The 23,947-nt window shown below is 36.5% G+C and overlaps 1 protein-coding gene across 5 annotated transcripts in view; it reads left to right on the forward strand.

The window, feature by feature from the left end:
- Positions 1-23,947, forward strand: part of NEO1 (neogenin 1) — a 180,746-nt gene that overhangs the window by 60,474 nt on the left and 96,325 nt on the right. For all 5 annotated transcript variants that reach the window (XM_054688657.1, XM_037502890.2, XM_037502892.2 and 2 more), the window contains exons 3-5: positions 4,473-4,748; positions 7,848-8,001; positions 10,388-10,524. In XM_054688657.1, coding sequence (XP_054544632.1) covers positions 4,473-4,748; positions 7,848-8,001; positions 10,388-10,524 — 567 coding nt within the window. The remainder of the gene's footprint in view (positions 1-4,472; positions 4,749-7,847; positions 8,002-10,387; positions 10,525-23,947) is intronic.

Raw genomic sequence — 23,947 nt, forward strand, 5'->3', positions numbered from 1 at the left:
ATGCAATTTGCAGCAAAATGAATGGTGCTGGAAGGGATCATGCTTAGCGAAATAAGCCAGAAAGAAAAAGAAAAATACCTGATGGTCTCACTCATAGCAGGAATCTAGAAAACTTAAATAAGGGACCAGGAAAATGAATAACTATAAGAAAGTGAAAATCAAAATCAACAAACAACTATGAACCAGAGACACTCTATAGGAAGTGGGGGGTGGGTAGGGGAGGGATTGGGGTCAAAATAAGGGGGTTGCAATTGTATGGGGAATATAAAAATAAAATTTATTATTAAATAAATAAATAAATAAATAAAATGACTCTAAAAATTGAATTATAACTAAGAATTATGGTTCCTTTATGCTTTAACCAAGGGTATGATATTTGAGTTAATTATTTAAAAAAATTTGTAGGAGATATATGTAAATATGTGTGTGTGTGTGTGTGTGTATAAAGGTGTGAAAAGCAGAAATTTGTGAAGAGAATTATTTATTCCCTTTAGGGATTGGAGCATACTTACTTAAAGAATGATGAAAGTATAAGAGATAATACAGATTCTTGAAGAGTAAGATACAGTCCCTGAATATGTCACCCATGTTTTTTAGTACACATGGGTGTTCCTCAGATTAGTATTTTTTTACTTGAGTACCAGATAAATTGTAGTTTTTGTTAAGGGTCATGTTATATTTATATAATCATATTATTTTAAGTAATAATATAATAATATTACATATGATTTTTATATTAATCTTTTATATTACATATATATATTAATGCTTTGAGAAACTTCCATACCACTTTCCATAGGCGTTGGACTAGTCTAAGGTAGACTAGTCTATAATACAATAACATAACATAACATAATATAATATAACATAATATAAATATATAATATAGTATAAATAATATAATCGTATTGTTTTTAAGTCCTGTATTTACATTCACAATGGTAAAATACTAACATGTGGAAACAGAATATGGAGACAGTAGTCTCTTATCCCATTTCTATTGGTCTTTGCTGATGGCCTCCTCATTGCCTAGGATTCCTGTTCTTGCCTTTTCCTTTGTTTTCTTCTGCTAGGTTTCCCCATCCTTCCCCTTTTTATTTGTATTTTTTTTAATTGAGATATAACACTTTTACAACACTGTATGATATAGAGGTACAGGTTCACACCTCTGCAGATGTATGTTACTATACCACACTCACTGCCAAAGCACCCATAATATTCCACCATAGTCTATTCGGCCTTTGCTCTGTCTTGATCCTCACTCCCTCCACTTCCCTTCTCTTTGCCTCATTTTTTAGTCAGATTTCTAGGGTTTGTTTTGCTTTAGATTTAACTGTTCCTTTGTTTTGTTTTTTTTAGAATCCATATGTGAAAGAAATCTGTTTGTCTTGCTCCTTCTGACTTAGTTGCTTAACATAAACCCCTCTAATTCCACCCTGTTGTTGCAAATGGAGACTTCCATCTTTTTTTAAATTGCTGAGTAGTATTTTGTTGTATATATGTGCCACATTTTCTTAATTCACTCATCTGTTGTTGGACATTTAATTTGTTTCTATAGTTTGGCTATTGTACACAGTGCTGCAGTGAACATAAGAGTGCAAATATTTTTAATTTTTACATTCTTTGGGTAGATACCTAGGAGTTTGCTGGCATATGGTAGATATATTTTTAATGTTTTGAGAAACTTTCATACTGCTTTCCATAGGAGCTGAACTAGTCTACATACCCACCACTAGTGTACAGTAGCTCCTTTTTCTCTATACTCTGCCAACACGCCAACACTTCTGGTCTTCTTTTTTTGTGGGCCACTCTCATGGTTTGAGGTGGTATCTCATTGTGGCTTTTGTTTGCATTTCCCTGATGCTGAGTGAAGATTAACATTTGTTCTTGTGCCCATTGGCTGGCTATATGTTTTTTGAGGAAGTGTCTCTAGCTCTTCTGCCCATTTTTTATTATGTTGTTTCTTTAGTTGAATTGTTTGAGTTCTTTGTACATCTTGGGTGCTAGCCCCTTATGGGATGTTTGATATACAAGTATTTACCCTCATTCAGAGGGTGTCTTTTTGTTTCAGTGATACTCATTTTGCTCTGCAGATGTTTTTTGTTTGGTGCAGTCCCATTTGCTTATTTTTGCTTTTGCTTTTCTTGCCATTACAGTGAATCCCCAAAGACACGTCTGAAGACAATATTGTAGAGTATTTTGACTGTTTCCTTCTATATATTTTAAGGTTTCAGGTCTTCATCTAAGTCTTTAATGCATTTGATTTAAATTTTATGTTTGATGTGAGATAATGGACTAATATTATTCTTTTACATATGACTGTCTAGTTTTCCCAAGTCCGTTTGTTGAAGATACTTTCTCCAGTGTATATTCTTGACTCCTTTGGTCAGTTTTCTGCCTTGGTATGTCAGTTACTAGGTCCCTTTGCTCTCCCAATTCAGAAATTTTTTGAAATCTCTGTTGACTCCTCATATGTTGGTATGGGTTTATATTTTTAAAAATTACTGCTTTTCATGAGACTTCAGGAGGGACAGTATTTCAACTTAAAAAAAAAGAATTAGGCCTCACTGGTGGCGCAGGCGGTTGAGTGCAGCACTGTGAAGCTGTCCACAGCCTCTGCAGCATGGGTTCAATCCCGGCCAGCCAGGGAGAAACCCACATGGCGCAGCTGTCTTGCCCGCTGCTCCCCTCAGCAGTGTATATCGTCAGTCTTCCTGTTCTTTTCCCTGCTCTGTCTCTGGTGAATCATCTCATCCTCCTACACAGCTGGCCTGTACCCTGGTTCTTGTATAAATAAAAAAAAGGAAAAAAAAGAATTAACTCTTGGCTTTATTTTATTTTTTTTTTAATATTTATTTAGTTATTTATACAAGTACTGGGTACAGTCAGAAGCGCGGGAGGGTGAGAGAACTCGCCAGAGCCAGAGCGGGGAGCAGAGCAGGCAGAAGGACCGAAGTACACTGCTGAGGGGAGCAGCAGGCGGCAGGAGAGGTCTATGCGCCACGTGGGACCCTCCTCCGGTGGCCGGGGAGCAGCCGGGGATCGAACTGGCGCTGCAGAGGCTGCGGGCAGCTTCACAACCCAGCGCTCAACCACTGCGCCACCGGGAAGGCCCGTTGGCTTTATTTTAGATTCCCCTTTTCCTACCTTACTAGTTTCTGTATTTTTGTTATATCCTTCTATTAATTCTCTGGTTTCTTAAAAGTAGATGTTTGGTTAATTTTATCTTTTCTTCAAAACTCCCCTTGTAATAAAAAATTCAAAATATTTTTTTAGCACAGCTAGCTAATCTGTAACTGTGTCATTTGGACCATTCACCATCATAAAACTAGAAAACCAGGAATTGTTTCTCATAATTGAGTATGTTTGTTGTCTTCAAAGAAACATTCTGAACTTATCAGAGTACTTTTTAAATATCATTGATAATAATAATGGTAGTCACTTTGTTGTGTGTTTATATGCCAAGCAACATGCTATGTATGAATTATTTATGCTAATCATTTAATATTTTTAAAACTCTCTGAGGCTTGTTATTGTTCTCATTTTACTGGTGGAAAAAGTGAGAATTAATAGTGAGTAACTTGCCAACATCACATAGCCGTGAAGTGGTAGAGTGAAGATTAAGGTTATGTGACCTGAGGACTCATGCTGTTAGCCACACTGTGTTATCTACAGCGCATTGGTGTCTATGTATTTTTTAATTAATATTTCATTTTGAATTAATTTCAAAGTTGTGAAATTATGGCAAGAATGGAAGCAAGAAATCCTGTATACTCTTCTCTTAGGGTACTAACATTTTGCCACATCTGTCTCAATGATGCTTGCCAGTATGCAGATATCCTGCACTGTGTAAAATATACACGTATTTTTTCAGAATCATTAGAGCAAGTTGCAGACATGTTGCCTCATTACCTCTGCCTAAATATGCTATAGTATATTTCCTAAAGACAAGGACAGTCTCCTAAATAATCATCCATCAATTTCAGGAAGCTTACCTTAATACAGACTACCATTTAATCCTTAGATATTATTCAGATTTCACTTGTTGTCACTGGTTGTCTGTACTATTTGTATCATTTACTTTATCCTGTTTTTTAAAGTGAAGGAAATTTTTGTCAAATCAGCACCGTGAAGGCAAATTATAATTGATACCTCTTTAAGGCCCCAAGAGAACATAGCATAATGCTTTTTTTATACACACATGTTATTTAAGAGATGTTTGCTAAGGAAAGCAAAGGAGAAGATAAACAGCTTGGACTAACATCAAACTAAAAAAGCTTCTGTACAGCAAAAGAGACAGTAACCAAAATGAAGAGACATCTTTCTGATCTCTAACCTTACATATGGCTCTTTTTTTACCCTAGTTCCATTGTACATGTGACCACATGGGCTTACTTGCTCTTGTTCCCCAGAATGACATTTTAAAGTAATAACTAACTACACTTTATTTAATCTTTTTCTTTATTGTCCAGGTCTGCCAAGATTTGCCAGCCAACCAGAACCTTCTTCAGTTTATGCTGGGAACAGTGCAATTCTAAATTGTGAAGTTAATACAGACTTGGTCCCATTTGTGAGGTGGGAACAGAATAGACAACCTCTTCTTCTGGATGACAGAGTCATCAAACTTCCAAGTGGAACACTGGTTATCAGCAACGTTACTGAAGGAGATGAGGGACTTTATCGCTGCATAGTTGAAAGTGGTGGACCACCAAAGTATAGTGATGAGGCTGAATTAAAAGTTCTTCCAGGTATTAATTTATTATCAGGACTAATGGTATTATGGCTATTAATGGATAAAAATTGTTCTTTTAGAATTTTATAAGCACTGCTAAATATGTGGTATGACATTAATATCAGCATAAGGAGTTTCTTATGGGGAAAAGAAGGAAACATGTCAGTAAATTAGTGAATGCTTCAGTCAGTAAAAATTTATCCAGCAACAGGGGGCTCCCCTGGTGGCACAGTGGTTGAGCACTGGGTTGCGAGGCTGCCTGCAGCCTCTGCAGCGCCGGTTCCATCCCCAGCCACTGGTGGGGGTCCCACAAAAAAAAATTATCTAGCAACAAATTATATTTGATATCTGGAAACATTAACTTTTTGTCCTTTGTCAAGTCTCTCTTCTGCTACTGTCCCACAATAGAATACTGGTTATTGGTGTTATTACCTCCTATAGTAGGATCCTTATTATAAGTTAGGGTTTTTTTGTTTTTTGTTTTTTTTTTACTTGTGAGAATCAGACAGTTCATTTAAAGGATGGGCAGAGTGGCAACTACTAATACAGCAGCTCTGGTAAGCAGGAATTGTGAGATATTTATAATGCCCCCCTATTTTAATGTAAATTCAACTTCTCTTCATCTTCTTTCTATAGGTTCATACTCTCTTGTCTACTGCCTACTTTCTTCATCATCTGTTTTGTGTCTCTTTCCTCACTTTGTAACTTTTGTTTTTTCATAACTTCCTCTCACTTACAGCTCGTATTATTCCCTTGACCTTTCAACTAATATTCCTACTACTAGGTGCCTGATTCTCACCATATTTCTTAGTTCAAATCTGAGTTTGTGAATATAATTGGACCATTCTTAGCTGTTTGAGTGCAGTTCTTATATACAGGACATCAGGTTCCTATTTTGGGTTGGGTTGCAAAGTGAGATGAATGTTAGGAGACACAGTTTCTTTTTTTTTTTTTTTAAGATTTATTTATGCATACAAGAGCTGGGATACAGGCCAGAGGTGGGGAGCAGGGTGAGAGGATTCACCAGAGACAGAGTGGGGAACAGAATAGGCAGATTGACCGAAGTACACTGCAGAGGGGAGCAGCAGGCGAGATAGGAGAGGTCTGCTGCACCATGTGGGTTGCTCCCTGGTAGGCTAGGGATTGAACTCATGCTGCAGAGGCTGCAGACTGCTTCATAGGTTGTGTCTTAACCCCTTGCGCCACCAGGGAGGCCCTATGAGACAAGTTCTTGAGAGGGCATTCCTCTGAAGAGGAGTTTTAAAAGGCAGTTTTCTTGGTCATCATCCTTAACCTTGTTAGTCCTATGCCAATATATTCTCAGTTAGCAGCCACAGTCTCTTAAAATGTGTATTACATCATGCCTTGTGCTTCCTCAAAACCTCCCACCTCAGAGTAAGTGTTAAAGTCCTTGACGTGTCAGACTATATAATCTCAGTGTCACTTCCCTCCTCCATCCAGCACACTTCTTCCATTTCACATTCATCCTCATTCAGTGATTGTGACCACCTATGTTTTTGTAATACCCCAAGCATGCTTTAGGACCTTTCTACTTGCTGTGTTCTCTGCCTGGCTTTATCTCTCTCAGAAACTGTCTGCCTCACTGTCTTAACTCTCTGCTCAAATACCACTTTATCAGTGAAGCCTTCTTTGATCACTATTTAAAACCATATTCTTCCTTTCCACTTGCTGCTCTGTCCTCCCCCCTTCATTTTACTTTGAACACATCATCATCTGACCTATTATGTCTTTTGGTGTTGACTCTCTCCCCCTATTAATATGGAAGCTCAGTGAAGGCAGGGAGTTTTGTCTGCTGCTAAAAATGGTTATTGGCACATAGAAGCCAGTTACTATTCAAATTTGTTTGAGTTTATCAATATTTTACTAGTAACTATATTTTACAAGAAACTCAAACTGAGAGTGAGCTGTTGCCATACTGTGTTCTGGTCTCTTTCTGACTTGCTTTTACATGGTAACAGTCATATTTCTTTTCTACCTAGAGTAACATTCAAGCAAATTCTTAGAACTGAGTCCAGGGAAAGAAGATTCTTAGTGTCGAAGGATGATTCACCACTCAGTAGCTGAAACATAAGTACTAAATAATTAGTTTACTGAAGTAAAGGAGACCTATACTTGTCAAGCATAGTCTTCCTGAATAATGCAAATTTCTGATCTGTAGAATTTTGGGGAGGACACTGTTCTGGATGGGTTGATGTTAGTCATAGAAGCATGTTTTATGGCTGGCTGCAGAGATGAGAGCAATTAGTAACAGCCTTGGAAGCAAGTGATTCTGCCACTGGATGGCTGGTGCTTAAAATCTGACACTGTCTTTCAGTTGTTGACTGTCAAAGGCAAATTCAGTGAAGTGAGTTTTCACTGATTTATTAGGCAATGTTTACTTAGTTCCATGACTGTAAAACTTTCTTTGATTGGTTAAAACTGTAGAACATCTTTTTCTAAGAAAATGGGACAGGAGTCACCTCTCTTCGCCTGAGAACTGTCCTTTTCTCCAAAGTCAGCACTAGCAATATCACCCCATCCTGTAGAGAACCCTGTCTTCTACCCATAAGAGTGTGGTCTTTTAATATGTTTTAATAATTTGGCAACTACATAAAGCAAATACACATTATGACAGCTAGTTACAGCACTATCAACTCAGAGGGTTAACAGATTAAATGAGCAGGATATAGAGATAGAACTCAAGGTTTTCGGAAATAACACTCATGTAAGGAAGGAAAGGAAACCTCTTAAATCCCTCCGAAAGAAGAAGATGCTACTAAGGGTGCTGAATTTTCTCAGTCTTTTCTCAATTTGTACTAGTATGTCATTTACTTTAACCTGTTTTTTTTTTAAGTGAAGGGAATTTATGTCAAATCAGCACCCTAAGTCAAAAATTATAAATTATATATCTTTAAGCCTTGAGAGTGCCTAGCACAACGCTGTGCACATACAAGTTATTTAAGAAATGTTTGCTAATTTAAGTGGAATTTTCTTGAGTCACTTTTGCTTGACATTTTGTTACATGAAACCACAGAGACTGAATCGTAACTTATTCTACCTTTTCATTAAAATAATAAAGTGCTTTCTTTATTACCTTTATTTTTTTTATTTTTAGATCCTGAAGTTACATTAAATTTGGTATTTGTGAAACAGCCTTCTTCCTTAGTCAGAGTCGTTGGTCAGAGTGCAGTTTTGCCTTGTGTTGCTTCGGGATTTCCTGCTCCAACCATTAGGTGGATGAAAAATGAGGAGGCACTTGACACAGAAAGGTAATGTCCACCTAAAAGTTTTTCTCATCCTTAGCTGGATTATTGGTCTAATCCTGTTGGGACTACTGATTAATTAAAAAAATGATTATTTTTATTTAAGCATATAAAAATGGTTATTTGTCATCCTTGAGATATGTTTTTATGCTGTACATGATTAGGATGTTTAAAGAAAAAATGTGCTTTCAAAATATTAAGGGATAATTATTCTGTTTGTTCTTCTGAGCTCCTTCTGGTCCTGACTAACCTGAGTCGTCTCACTCACTCTCATCTGCATTTTGTTGGTAGTAGTTTTTTTTTTTTACTCAAACAAGAAAAGAAAATATATTCATCCTTTTGGTTCTCCCTTTGAAAACCAACCTTCTGTGATCACAAATTCATCATTTTCCACAAATGCCTTTTCTGTTAACATCAATACTGTTCTCTCATCCCTCCCATTTCCCTCATCACCTCCCTATGTAAAGTTACCTTTCTCTGTTCTCTCGTGATAAGAGAACTGAGATGGTGGGGGTTGCTAGGTATGTTTTGTTTCCAAACAATTATTTTGTGCATTATAGGATATTTACTAACATCCCTGACCTCTACCTTTTAGATGCCAATAGCACTCCCAAGTTCTGACAACCAAAAATGTCTCTAGATAGGACCAGACAGTACTTGAAATAGGGTACTGGAATTTCAAGTTCTTTTAGAGTAGAAACTTTATTTGGCTACATTGTAAAGTAAAATCTTTCTCAGGAGTAGAAAAGCTGAAATAGATTATTTTTAAAACTTTATCTTATCATTATAGAAGGACATTATGAATATATATGATACAGAATCAAAAGATTCTTATATAAGAAATCAAAGTGAGGATTTTTGTGGTTCTTATTTCTTTATTTAATAATTATTCAACAAATATTTATTGATTGCTGATGGTGTTAGGCACTCTTTCAGGTACTTGGAATAATCAACCAAACAGAATTCTTAGGTAGTTTATATTTTAGGGGAGGGAAATCAGGTAATAATTATAAAAAAAAATTTCAGTTTATGATAACTGCTATGTGGTCTTTCTTGCTCTATGCCATTATATGTTCTCTTACTTTTCTATTCTTCACATAAATTTGGGGTTTCAGGTCATGAGAAAGATGCTTCAAGTTGGAAGGCTACTTGATAATTTTTTTCATAATTTTGCAGGGTATTTCTTAAGAGAACTCACCAAACCTGATTCTGGTTTTCCTCTGTTTTTTTCCAGAAGTTTAATCTTGTTTATCAGATTTAGGAAGACTAATAACCTAGATTTATAATGTATAATACTGAAGCACATGTAAGGGATGAGACCTATAAATGTGACACAAAATGAATAGTCATTTCTTCTTTTTTCCCACACTAGGAATTTTATATGAAAAGCCAAATTATAAACAAAACATTTTTTTTGTTAAGCATAAATAGACAGGAAATATTAACAATGTTAAGATTTGAGAGAAAAGTATGGCCTATGAAAGTCAATTTAGATGTAGAATCTCAAAAATAATGTGTATTTTACTATTGTATTGGTATTGTATTTGGTATTGTATTTTTAGTTTGTATCATCAGTGAACATGACTTTTGGAGTGGTACCTTTAATTCTTGTCCCTATAATTAATTGCCTTCCTTACTTTATGACTGCTACCTTTGCATGTTTGATTTAGCTTAGAACTCTACAACTTAACTCAGCTTGTTCACTTAATAAAAATTTGGTCAGAATATTGATTTGTGATTACTTCCTTGACATTATAGGATCATTTTCTTTTCAAGTATTTTATTTATATAGACTTAAATCACTCTGTAGAGTTGGGTATCAGCATCCTTGCTAATAGTGGCATGATGGTGACTGACTCATGCCCAGATAACCATTCCCAGGCAGCTGCTCTCTGGCAGCTGTCCTCCTTCCCTTCTCTTCCTCTTTTCCTCCCTTTTCTAGTCATACTACCACAGAAAATGTTCAGTAAGATTGTGACCTCTTGACTCACTGTTTCTGAACTTGACCTCTATTAGTCATCTCAGTGTGGCATAGCTTGGTGGAAACTCTGATTCTGTACTTCAAAATTATATAACTTACTAAAAAACTGGGCATAGTAGGAAGGCAGGGGTGGACTGGAGAATGGAATTGGTTACAATTTTGTATACCCCTTTTGGAATATAGAAGTGTCATATTCCATTGTAACATTTTGAGTTGTATTAATGATATTTATGCATGCAAATTATGAGCAGAACAAATGGGAATTAATTTAATTTATGTTAATCTCAATTCATACATAGCAATATAAATCACAATACTCTTGTAAATATTTTCTCTGTTTTCTGTGAAGCATGTTCAGGTATTATTTTCCTAGTACTGATATGTATCACTGGTTTTTTTTTTTGAATGCAGCTCTGAGCGATTGGTATTGCTGGCAGGTGATAATCTGGAGATCAGTGATATCACTGAGGATGATGCTGGGACTTATTTTTGTGTTGCTGATAATGGAAATGAGACAATTGAAGCTCAGGCAGAGCTTACAGTACAAGGTAAATATTTCCTGTATAAATTAAAAATTACATGAGCTTTCAGGGTTTAAATGTTGAACATTTCTGTGGGAGAGGCTATACAGCATAATAGTTAAAGGTCTAAGGTTAAGCCAGACAGGGTTCAAATTCCTGGTCTTTTAATTCCTCACTGTGGAACTACAGGAAATTTACTTATCTGATCCTCATTTTCTTTTTCTGTAATGGATATAATCAGAGTACTTAACTGACTGGTGTTGTTTTGATAAGAGTATTAAAAGGGTAAAACTCCCAGATTAATGACTAGAATATGGTAAGAGCTCAAAGTTAGTTATTATCTGCAGTAGTAGTGTGGGGAAAAGCATTTGGAAGGTTCGATTCACTTTTCTTGTTTCAGAATGCTTTCTTACAAACTTCTCTGTTCTCTGACCCAAACCACGTGTCTGGGTAAGCTCTGGTATTCCCTTTCAGGTGAGATCACCCAGGAAGGAGTGTTCCATGGCTCACCATGGAACCTGGACATCTGTTTTGATGATTGGGTGTTCATTCTTTCTGTTCAACTAATGCTGATTACAGCAAAAATGGTTGTTCTTTGCTTTTCTCTATATTCTTACCTTCTCTCCTTATGGGTTCTCTTATTTAGAAGTCAGAGAGATTGAACATGGCATGTATACAATATTCTCTTCTTTAGCCCCATCTCCTTTGCCATTCCTCCATGTGAAATTGTATCCACAGAGGAATATTTGCTATCCTATGATTTGTTTGCACTCTCATTTACCTTGGTTTTAAATAAAAATCTTTCAGACCTCCCCTGTTATTTTCAGAGAAACTCAGTGCTGCCTCAATATGCAGAAACTATAATGGCTTATGATAATCGTTATTAGCTTGTCCCAATTTGTATTTGAGAAAATACTCATGGTCTGTGGTTTGGTTGTTTCATATCTTTTATGAAAATTTGTTGTTGCTGTTGTTTTAGTATATTTTGTGGGTTCAGAACGGGAGAGTAACCACAATCCTACTGCAGTATTCACTAAAGGACTCAAATGTGTTCTTGACAGGAATTGGGGAGCAGGCTGCTTGGATTCTATGCTGCTAAAAGCTGAAAATATTTATATTCTCTATCACTATGTAGATGGAGTCATAATCTCTGAAAATCAAAATCTCAGTCTGGATTTTAGATAGCTATTGCTTCAGTTGAGCTCAACCAGTCAGTGTTCTTGGCTGGATAGATATAAGGCTGGCTTTGGGATATAGCACTGTAAAATAATCAATTCTTTACCTCTTTGTAGGTGGGATTAGACATATAAAGTGTTAATGAACTCTATATAATTTGACCTATGCCTCCCCTTGATGGACATTTTCTCGTCTTTTTTTGCATTTATCAAATTCTTGGCCTAATGCTCCCTTTTTCCTCCCTGTGCCTCAGATTTTTCCACTGTATAGTATCCTGTTATTAGCCTCAAATGAGATGCATATAGTGTCTTCTGTATGTGCCAGTTGCTGCTTTTTTCCACGGTATTTTCTTCACGAGAGCTTTTATGATTTATTTTCTGCTCTTATTTTTATTCATTGTATGGAATTTGAGACTACTAACTGAACTGGTGCACTTTTTTTTTAAGTTTTAAGATAATACATTCACCTTCAGTTTGTTCTCAGTTGCATCTTATTATCTGTGCCTAAAGAAAATGCCCTTGGAAACTGAGGAAAAAAGAAGCGTGAAGAGACCCAGATAAGACCACAACCCTTCCCTAATCAAAACACTGTGGTATTGATTCAAGAATATACAATAGAAGGTGTGAAATCCAACTGTTAGAAGTAACAAACTTAGAAATCTTATTACAGTGGTGATTCAGGTCAGAGGAAAAAAAGTATTTATTAATGAAGGATATTATTGATACAATAGACTTTTGATTGGGGGAAAATAAAAAGTTGGAGCTCTGTCTACTTCAAACCAAAGGTCTAAATGCAAAAAGCTGAAGAATATATGGGATAGTATTTATATTATTATCTCTGGGAAAGGAGCCCATCTTCAGAAAAACAAAGTAGCATGTCAAGCACAAACACCAGCAAAATTTAATGACATACACATTTTAAAAAAATATAGGAAAACAAGAAACATGTAAATAGGCACTAAATGCAATCCATAGTTTGGGAGAAAATATTTCTTACACATTTAATGAATCCTTAAAATACAGAGAGCTTTCGGAAACAGAGTTTTGATAGGAAAATTGAGTAAAAAGTAGGAACAGGCAATTCACAGCTTATTAGATAGTTTCATTTTTTCATCAGTAGGTAATCTACCTTACTAGTACTCAGAGAAATACAAATTTAAAAGATACCATTTTCAGCAGCCACTCTGCTGGCAAAAATTAAAAAGGTTTTTGACTTCAAGAGAGTGTGGCATGGTACTTAGAACTGAAAGTAATTACTGATATGATCTCACTGTATCTTTAGTACTAGATATTATAGTTTTCAGTGAAATTTAAGGTTTGTATTGGGTTTTTTTTTTTTGATAACCTTACTATAGCAAACAACTAAATTAATTTACTAACCAAATCTTATCAACTGTTCACCAACTCTTACTTGGGGAGGGTGTTTAAAGTTCTAGGGTAGGTTTCCTTTGTTTCTTGCCTACTACTGAGATAGTGTCCCACCTTCTAACTTCTCTAATAGTTTCAATTGGCTTGAGGCTAATAGTTGTGTATGTATGTTTGAGGGTTCCTGCCATGGTCTTTGATTCTCAGTAGAGAAGTATGAAATCGTGGCACTAATGACACCGAGAGGTCAACAATCTTGGGTAGCATAGCAACTATAGAGGGTTTTATTTTTTTAATTTCACACAATCTGTGGTTGATGAAGAGTTAGAAAAATTAAAATACGTTTTTGGAAGTATGAAGCTGAACATGTTATGAATATCCATGAGAGAATTAAGAAGGGAGTACTTGTTATTCTCCAAACTTTTTTTTTTTTGAAGATTTATTTATTTATTTATACAAGCACTGGGTACAGTCAGAAGCATGGGAGGGTGAGAGAATTCACCAGAGTCAGAGCGAGGAACAGAACACGCACACTGACAAAATACACTGCTGAGGGGAGCAGTGGACCCTGCAGGAGAGGTCTGCGTGCCATGTGGGACCCTCGCCAGGGGCCGGGAATCGAACCAGCGCTGCAGAGGCAGTGGGTAGCTTCGCAGCCCAGCGCTCAACCGCTGCGCCACCAGGGGAGGCCCAACTCTGCAAACTCTTGATGCTCTAGGGTATAGCTTTTTTTGGTGCTAAGGTATTCTATTATTAAATATTAAGTTTGCATTCATCCATTTGCCTCACATTTCTGAAATGGATTATGAGTGGTTGAAATTAAGCAAAAGTTCTACGCTATTGATAAAATAGTTTATAGGCTGGTTTCCGTTTCCTGTCAAGCTAGTCCAAGCTGTTGACTTCCTTGCCCAAGATCTAAAGCAGTGAGCAGGAAATACATGGAAACTGAAGGTTCTCTTCAACCTGGATTTGTTGATTAATAAGGTATGATGAGGTGTACATAGCTGCAGTCTACAACTAAGGACTACCAGAGGTTACAGTGAGAAAATGGATCGAAGGATGGCTGTTAACTTCTATTGTTCATCACTGGGTTGCCTTGAGACTGTTTGCCTGTCTCTTCCTTATTGAAGGAAGCCGTGCAGACCTCCATGTTCAAAAGGTCTGCTGGTGCTCTGGTGGCACTGATAAGAATTGCTGTAGCCTGACTGACTACCCTTAAGGGGTCACTTTCAACCTCTTCTCCCATCCCTCCAAATTCCCAAATTGGTAGATTTCAAGCAAGGAACACTTAAGGGCCCAGTGCTGTTTCTCCTTAAATATTTCATTGTGAAACTCTAACCAGAGTTGTTGTCCATGGGATGGCCAGCAAATTGGAACAAACAACAGTTGTTCCAAATTCCTGGGACTCTTTGTTCTGGGGTTCATCCTTCCCTTAAGTTTATCAATTAGGGTCTGGTCTTTAGCCCTGACACCATATTTATTACCAGAGAAGAGTGACTGGTACCCTGGAAAAATATAAGTTTATAGCCAAACTAGTCATGGGAATGAATAGTACCATAATTCTCAGAGAAAGATAAGTGAATAAAATATATCATCTGATGCAGTATTATATGAAAAGATTGATCAAGAATTAAAAATGGTACAATAAATATATTTATAGTGATAAGAAGATATTAGTTATATGATGTGAGAACAAGAGCATAAAGACTGAAAAATTAGGTATTAAAATACAGTGAAAATAAAGAATAAAGTAGATTGGATGATAGTCAAAGGTGGTATATAGCTGATGAGCAAAATCATGAGGTGGAACATGACATTGAGGAGCTCTCTGAGAATGCAGCATTAAGTGATAGGGAGAACACAGAATAAAAAGCAAGCCTATGAAGTTAGATGTAGAAGGACTTCTATCTAGACAAATTGGAATAGTAGGGGAGGAATAAAAGGGGAAGAAGAAATATTTGTAGAAACAATTAAGATGATTTCTCAAATGAAGGACTCATGGAAAACTTTAGACTGAAAGAATTTAAGATTGCTAAATGTGGGAGAGAAGGGACAGTTTGCCAGTGAACCATTTGCAGTAACATAATAGCAAAGACCAAATACTTCTAAAAGCTTTTCAATGACAGAATCTATCACCTACAAATGAGCAACCTAATTAGGTTGTACCTAATTCTTGTTGATTTTGAGAATCAACAAGATATCAAGAGGATAAGCAGAGTAATGTTTTAAAAATGTTAAAGGAATAAACCATTAAATCCACATGGAATTTATACATATCCCAAATGTGAGGTATAATCAAAATTCTCACCTTGGGCCTCCCCTGGTGGTGCAGCGGTTGAGTGCTGGGCTGCAAAGCTACCCATGCCTCTGCAGCACTGGTTCGATCCCCGGCTGCCAGCAAGGGTCCTACATGGCGCGACAGATCTCTCCTGCTGCGCCTGCTGCTCCCCCTCAGCAGTGCATTTTGTCAGTCTGCCTGTTTTGTTCCCCGCTCTGGCTCTGGTGAGAGCACTTCTGACTGTACTCAGTGCTTGTATAAAAAAAAAAAATTCTCACCTTATAAGATCTCAGAAGTTTTGCTACACAAGATACACGCTAAAAACACTTAGGGAATACTCAAATAAGAAGAGACACAGTCAGGAAATACTATAAAAGATATTTATAATACATTCAATCCTCATTGGTAATGGTGAGGAACTCTGAGAATGCCCCCAAATTCTTCAACAATCCTCTTAATGAATAAGATGAAGTCCTTGAATGTGGCTGAGCTTAGTACTTGAATCAAGAGTATGACAGCAGTGATGTCACATGACTTCTGAAGCTTATAAAGAGCCATGCAAACTCTTACTGGTTCTCTTGGAATTCTTAATCCCCATGCACTTGCCTCTTGGGCTCTCCTCAGAACCCAGATGCTATGCTGTAAGACTATCAAGTCACAAGAATTATATAAAATAAAATAAATAATAAAAAAAATCTCAAGTCACAATGAATGTCATTGTAGGTGTTCTAGTAGGCACCTCTAGCCAAGATTAACTTGTAAGTCTCTAACCCAGAGATCAGATGTGTGAATCAAGTCTGCAGGTGATTTCAGCTCCCACTTGTCTCAGTCACCACAAACATTCAAGTCTTCTTTGACTCTGTAGAGATGGTTATCCCTGCTGTTCTCTGTCCTAATTCCTGATCTGAAGGGTCTGTGAGCATAAGAAAATGATGGTTATTTTATGCTGCTGAGTTCTAGAGTGGTTTGCTATATAACAGTAGTAGCTTGGCAAAGTTCATTGTTGTTGTTTTAAAAAAGACTGGGACCAAGGAAAGAAAAAGCAAAAGCACATGAAAGATAACCTATAACTAAAATTGTTGATAATATCAAGTAGGAGTAGATGGAAGTATGTGTGTTGTTAGGGAAAGACAGTGATAGGAACATTATGTATCTTCAGATAGGTACATAGATGTGCCTAAGACATAAATATTAAGATATCAAATATGAGTTTGGAACTTAAGGATAATCACCATAGAACAAAATAGGATATACTTATAACTAAACAGTGGAAGAAAACTACATTAGCTACACAAACTGAGTGGGAAAAACACATTTGTAAAAACAAACTGAATAGAGTGCAGAAATAACTTCCAGTGTAATAGCTATTAAAATAATATAAATGGGTCAAACTCATCAAAAGAAACCAGCAAAATGGATTTAAAAAAACACCAACCCATATGTATATATACAGACAGAAATGTTTAGGTTGACCACAGTTATCTCTGGTCAGAGATACTAATACTTAACATAGTCCTATTAGTTATATAAAGAAAAAAAGAATAGTGCTGAGATTGGAAGAAGAGAGTTCTGTCAGCACATGATTTTATTGTCTTCCTGAAATCACCAACAGAATCAACAAAATAATATATGATTTTTTTTGATCACATCAAAAAACACCATTTGGCAAGTTTGACATAGAGTACTTCCTTATTACCAAGATAGTAATATTTTTCATCTGTAATAATTAATAGAAAATAATTTAAAATAGGACGTGTTCTATAATCATTGTAGGGAATAATAGAAGAATCTGTATCTATAGATTGTGGTCCAAATCTGACTGTTTTTTGTATAGCCTGTGAACTAAAAATACTTAATGTAGTTTCATGGGCTTCCCCGGTGGCGCAGCGGTTGAGCGCTGGGTTGCGAGGCTGCCCGCGGCCTCTGCGGCGCCGGTTCGATCCCCGGCTGCTCCCTGGCCACCTGAGGAGGGTCCCACATGGCATGCAGACCTCTCCTGCCGCCCGCTGCTCCCCTCAGCAGTGTACTTCGGTCCTTCTGCCTGCTCTGCTCCCCGCTCTGGCTCTGGTGAATTCTCTCACCCTCCCACGCTTCTGACTGTGCCCCAGTGCTTGTATAAATAAATAAATAAATAAATCTTTAAAAAAAAAAAAAAGATCTAAATACTTAATGTAGTTTCAAATGATTAAAAATATCAGAGGAATAATATTTAGTGACACATGAAAATTTTGTGAAATTGTTTTTTGTTATCATTCATAACATTTTATTGGTACACAGCCATATATATTCATCTATGTATTGTGTATGTATTCATTTATGACTGCTTTTATGCTACAGCACAGGAATTGATTAGTTGTGACAGAGACCACATAATTCACAAAGCCTAAAATATTTACTATTCGGTCCTTTTCAGAAAGAATTACACTCCTCATGTAAACTGTTCTATAAAGAACTCCTATAGCTCAGTGAGGTAACCTAAGACAGATAAACTAGTAGAAAGTAGACAAAAGATTTGAACAGTTATTCCATAGGTCTCCAGGTGACTATTTGAGTAAGTAGTTGTCATCATTACTTTTCAGAGAAATTCAAATAAAAACTACAATGAGATACCACTGTACTCCATTCACCACAATGGCTAAAATTGAAGACACTAACAATACCAGATATTGGTTAGCATGAAGAATACTGGGGACAAGTATTTGCATTGATGGAATAACTTTAGAGCACTATTTGGTAGAATGTACAAAAATGACACACAAACACATCTTATGGTAAAACATACAATATTCCTGTATGTATACTCATCACAAATGTATAAATATATGCATCAAGAAGCAAGCACTGGGGGCCTCCCCGGTGGCGCAGCGGTTGAGCGCTGGGTTGCGAGGCTGCCCGCAGCCACTGCAGCGCCAGTTCGATCCCCGGCTGCTCCCTGGCCACCGGAGGAGGGTCCCACATGGTGCGCAGACCTCTCCTGCCGCCCGCTGCTCCCCTCAGCAGTGTACTTCAGTCCTTCTGCCTGCTCTGCTCCCTGCTTTGGCTCCGGTGAGTTCTCTCGCCCTCCCGCGCTTCTGACTATACCCAGTGCTTGTATAAACAAACAAACAAATAAATAAATCTTTGGGGAAAAAAAAAGAAGCAAGCACTGGGCCTCTCTAGTGACCTTGGGGTTAAGTCTCAGCGCTATCACTGCTATAACGCCTGAATTCCATCCCTGGCCAGGGAGCTAACCCACATATGGCGCAGCAGACCTGTCTTGCCCACTGCTCCCCTCAACAGTGTATTACAGTAAATCTGCCTGTTCTGCTCCCCACTCTGTCTTTGGTGACTCACCCATGGCACCTCTGGCTTACATTCCAGTTCTATGCAAAAAAAAAAGCAAATACAATAAAATTTTCACTAGCTTTATATTCAGAAAATCAAAACTGGCACCAATTTAGGCATCCATCAACTGTAGAATAGACAAATAATCATGTGATGGCATACTATCAGCTTGAAAATTAATAGGCCACTATTGCATCCAACAAAATGAATAAATCTCATAAGTACAATTGAAACAGATCAAGCACAAAAGAATATGTACTGTTTGACTCTAATTTTATAAAGATTAAAGTCAGACAAAACTGTTCAGTGGTTTTATTGGTAGAAAGCAGAATAGTGATTACTTTTGCATCTGGGCAGAGCAGTGACTGATGTTTTACAGAACTACTGTGTTAATATTCCATTTCTTAACTTGGGCGGTAGTTACAATAATTCAAGCTGAAATATTAATGTGTGTCATGTGAGTTCTCTTTTATTTACTGATAAGAAGCCATTATCTACAAAGACATTTGGAAAATTTTGTTTTGAACCTTGTCCCATAACAAAGTGTTTTTGTGTGGGGAAAATAGTTTGTGAGAAAGTTGGGTAGGGGTGTGTGTGTGTGTAGAGTTTTATACATAGTGTATATAGTGTTTTATATGTAGTAAAACATACATGTATAGTTTTTATATATATTGAGATAAAGAATATACTATATAAAAATATATATAGTCATACCTATCTGACTTATGTTTTTTAATGAGTTACAGCTACAGGAAATGCCATAGTGAGTGTTAATGCAGAAAAGGTTGTAAGTTCATTCTTCATCTGCTAAATATTTGAAATTTATTGTTTTATTATTAACTCCTGGGATTTCTCCACATGCTGTGACGTGAATTAGCCCATTATGTATTTCCTGTCATCTCAGATTGTCATTAACACTTAAAATGGGTCATGAGTTGTTTTTTAATAGGAAATTTCCCTTTTCTTTTAGAACATTCATAATAGTCTGTGATACACAACTCTCCTCCCTACAAAAAGAAAATTTTCCATTTATAACTTTGTGGGACAACTTGATAAATTCTAGACTGGCCACCTCCAAAACTTTGTCAGTACTTAAAAAAAATCTACCACTTGAGTTTTAAATCTCACCATCTTTCTCTGAAACCACAGCCTAATGTCACTCTACTTTCCTTGCTCTTTTGCGCTGTCTGATCTTTATCCACATTAAGACATTGATCTCCTTTTTCTGCCAGTCGTCATGATGTCAGTTCTTAGTTACAATATTTTGCTGTCATTGATTAGATTTCTCAGTTCTCTTGGGTTAGGATAAAAAGCAGCTCATTATGGCATATGTACAAAACTGAGCCAGACCCTTCATATGAAGTTGGTGGTTTTTTTTTTAGTGCTAACCTAGATGTTACTGCAGAGAGGTATAGAGTAGTCTTTGAACCCTGCATACCTGGGTTCCAGTCTCATTTCTGTCATGTCTTAGTTTCTTTTATCAGTTTTAGGAGTTGTTTTAAGGATTAATTAAACAAACTTTTGACATTCCTCAAGTTAAACCTGGGATGCAGATGGAGTCATCTTTATCAAGCTGCATATAGTTTCCTGAACATACTGTACTGTTTGATACCTTTAGCCCCTTTATACCCTCTCACCCTCAGCTAAAATTTATTAGTTGACCTGACCCTTCTGTGAAGCTCTTCTTAACTGTCTACTCTCAGGTGTTCTTGAAATAGTTCTGTTTTCATCAGTAGTGTTTCTCACTGATTTGTTTGTATGCTTTTTCCCATTACTCTTTGACTGAGGTCCTTATCAACAGTAACTGGTCTTAATTATTTTTATCATAGTATATTAGTAATAACTACTGAATGAATGAAATGTATTCAAGTCTGAAATCCAACAGCTATAATGATTTAATGTTTGTGGCTACTTTATTACTCATGTTTTCCTTTGTACTTTGTTTTCCATGGACTTCTAATGTAAAAGAAATCGGGAGTTAAAATCTAAAAGATTATTCTTAGGAAGATGAGGCTATTACCCTAATTTATATAAGTGAGGTCATCATTGCCACCTTCATTCATTTGCATGTATGATTATAAACATTGCTTTATTATTTCTATGAAATCTCACTCTACCTTTTTTAAAAAAAATTAAATCTATAAATGCAAATCTTACTACATTTTCATTTTGATTTTGCTTTAATGTCTTTTTCCTCCTCAGATTTTATTGATTTGTAGTGAGTAATGAGTACATTTACATATGTGAATGTGTTTCACACCCCCTCCACCATAGCTTCATTGCCACAACCCTCTCATCTCCCCTCCCTCGTTCCCTCTTAAGCTATATTAACATGGTCAAATTTTTATTTATTTATTTATTTTATTTGTACAAGTGCTGGGGTGCAGGCCAGAGGTGTGGGAGGGTGAGAGGATTCACCAGAGACAGAATGGGGAGCAGAACAGGCAGACAGACTAAAAGCACTGCTGAGGGTGCTTTATGGGAATCTCCCGAGCCATGTGGGAATCTCCCTGGCCAGCTGGGAATCGAACCTGCGCTGCAGAGGCTGCAGACAGCTTCACAGTGCTGTACTCAACCCGTTGCACCACTGTAGAGGCCCCTGATCAAATTTTTAAACTTACCTGTGTCTTAGTTTCTTTTATCAATTAAAGGAGTTGTTATAAGGGTTAATTAAATAAACTTTTGGTTAAGGGCAGTAGCTAACCACCAGTGCAGTTCTTGGGTTTGTACTGTTCCTTCTGCCTAAGACTGTTCCTCTTTCTAGCCTCTCATATGGCTTTCCTCAGAAGTCGCTGAAACTCTGACTTCTCTGTACTTCTTAACATTTGTACCCATTCTCTCCATGCATTAGTTTCTCTTTAATTTTGCTGATATACTTTATTACATACCTTTCTTTTTTTACCTATTGGGTTAAATGGTTTTGCAGTTTGTTTTTTTCTCTTATCAGATTGAGTTCCTTGAGGATAGAGCTGGATCTTGTCAACTTTTAGATCTTTTATACCTATTGTAGAACCTGGTGTTACATATTTGACAACAAATGATAATCTGTTGGAACATTTTTATAGGATGTTATTTGTATCCAGTAGATTTCAAAATTTCACTTTATAAACTTTCTAATTTTGAAGTCATTGCTATAAACTATAAAAATTTTTACAATTGTTTTATAAACCAACTGGGACCTGAATCATTTTGGATTGCTTTGCAGTTCATAGACTTTTATTGCATCAGTGGTCATGTTAGCTTTCAGATAAATCCCATATTTTACAAACTGAAATAATTTCTGGTAGTTATGTAAATTTATTCTGAACTACAATAGCCTTACATGGTAACTAACCATCTTAGGAGAGAACCTGCAGGTATTCTAAAAAAGGTGGGAATATGATATAAAGTTAGAATTTGGGTTTATGTGGAATACAAATGCAGGTGTGTGGCTTATGATGATGAAAACATTGCATAATAGAAGACCCATTCACATGCCTGAAGATTCTTCCTATTTGCTGTTTTTGCATTAGTCAAATACAGCATGAGAAGAACTCAACTCTATTGCGATTTTATGTTATTACCAAATAACCCTAGTCAAGAAGAAGCTTTATGGAACAAATGGGAATCATGATATAGAAATAGTTCCCTGATTTCTGTAAAATCACTTAAGAAATCAACAATGCTTAATATAAAAGGAATATAACATGATAAAAAAGATGTTTTTGGAGACATGCTTCACATTTCCAGTCTCTGGCTTTGTGTTCTTGGCAAATGAATCCTTTACTAGAGTTTCATTCCTCTTATTTGTAAAATGAAGATGAGAATGCCTTCATTGTTGTGATGGTGTAAGGATGATACCTGATACAATCTCTGGCACATTATAGGCAGTTAGTAGTTGTGCCTCACCTAATGTCCCTGTCATTCAAAGACTCCCTGCTAAGCCCTCTTCAGTTCTTTCTACTTTCTTTGTTTTTTTTTTTTTTTTTTTTTTTTTTTTTTGCTGCTGCTTTGGATCATTCAGACTGACATCACTTTCTCTTTTGGTTTTGTCTTACGCTAACTCTTGTTTCCATGTTTTGTGGCCCATGAGCTAAGCTGTTCACATGACACTCTTTACCCTATCTGGCTTCTTAGACACATTAGTCTATGCTTGTTGACTCCTGCTTGTCAAGGAAAACATACTAGACAAAATGTTAGTGAACACTTAGCAGTCTTTATTTACATACTACAACAACAATTGTATTAGGGCAATTATAAAGTTATTGTCTTAATTTCTTTTGTGTCATAAAAAGGCTATGGATTTTTGTAGCCTGCTATTTTGCTATATTTATTGTTTCTAATTGTTTAGTGGAGTCTTTAGGATTTTCTATATAAAACATTGTATTGTCTGCAAATAGTGGTAGCATCACTTCTTTTTTGACTTAGATTTCCTTTATTTCCTATATCTGTCTGATAACTGATCAAAACCTCCAGTACTAAGTTAAACAGGAATAGTGACAGTGGACATTCTTGTCTTGTTCCTGATCTTTTCTTTTTAGCATGACTGAATGTTTCATTTATTTATTTATAATTGAGGTAATATTTGGATATCCCATTAGGTATTACCACCATAGTACACCAACACCAGAGTACCCATCCAGCTCTGTAGTTCATTGTGCTTCCTTTGCCCTTCTTCACCTCCTCGCATCTTGGTGCTTCACTTCTGTAGTCAGCTTTCAGGGGTTAGTTTTTAAGCTTGTATTTATCTTACTCTTATTTTAGTTTATATTCCACCTATTAGTGACACCATCCAGTATTAACCTTTCTCCTTCTGACTTATTTCACTTAGCATTATCCCTTCAGATCCATCTGTATTGCTGCTCATGGTATGAGTATTGCTTTTGAATTGAATAATATTCCATTGTATATGTATATACCATATCTTCTCGATCCACTTGCCTGTTTTGAGGCACTTAGGTTGTTTTCATAATTTAGCTGTAGTGAGTAGTACTTTAATAAGCATGCCAGTGTAATTTTCCTTTCAAATTAGTATTTTTTACTTTTGGGGGGTAGATGCCCAAGAGTAGAATTACTGGGTCTTATGAAAGATCCATTTTTAATCTCCATGTACATATGTGCCAAATAAAGGAGCACCACAATATATTGAGCAACTACCAATATATTGGGCAACTACTCTGAAAACAATATTGGAAAAAAACACATTTATGTAGGAGATTTCAGTACCCCTCTCTCACCGATGGAACTATATTACAGTTATCTTACCTCTTTGGACTGTTTTTGCTGCATCCCATAGAATATGGCAATGTGTATCATCATTTTTGTTCCA

The sequence above is a fragment of the Talpa occidentalis genome, unplaced genomic scaffold (assembly GCF_014898055.3).
Source record: "Talpa occidentalis isolate TD23 unplaced genomic scaffold, MPIMG_talOcc4v2.1 talOcc4.11, whole genome shotgun sequence".
Lineage (NCBI taxonomy): Eukaryota > Metazoa > Chordata > Mammalia > Eulipotyphla > Talpidae > Talpa > Talpa occidentalis.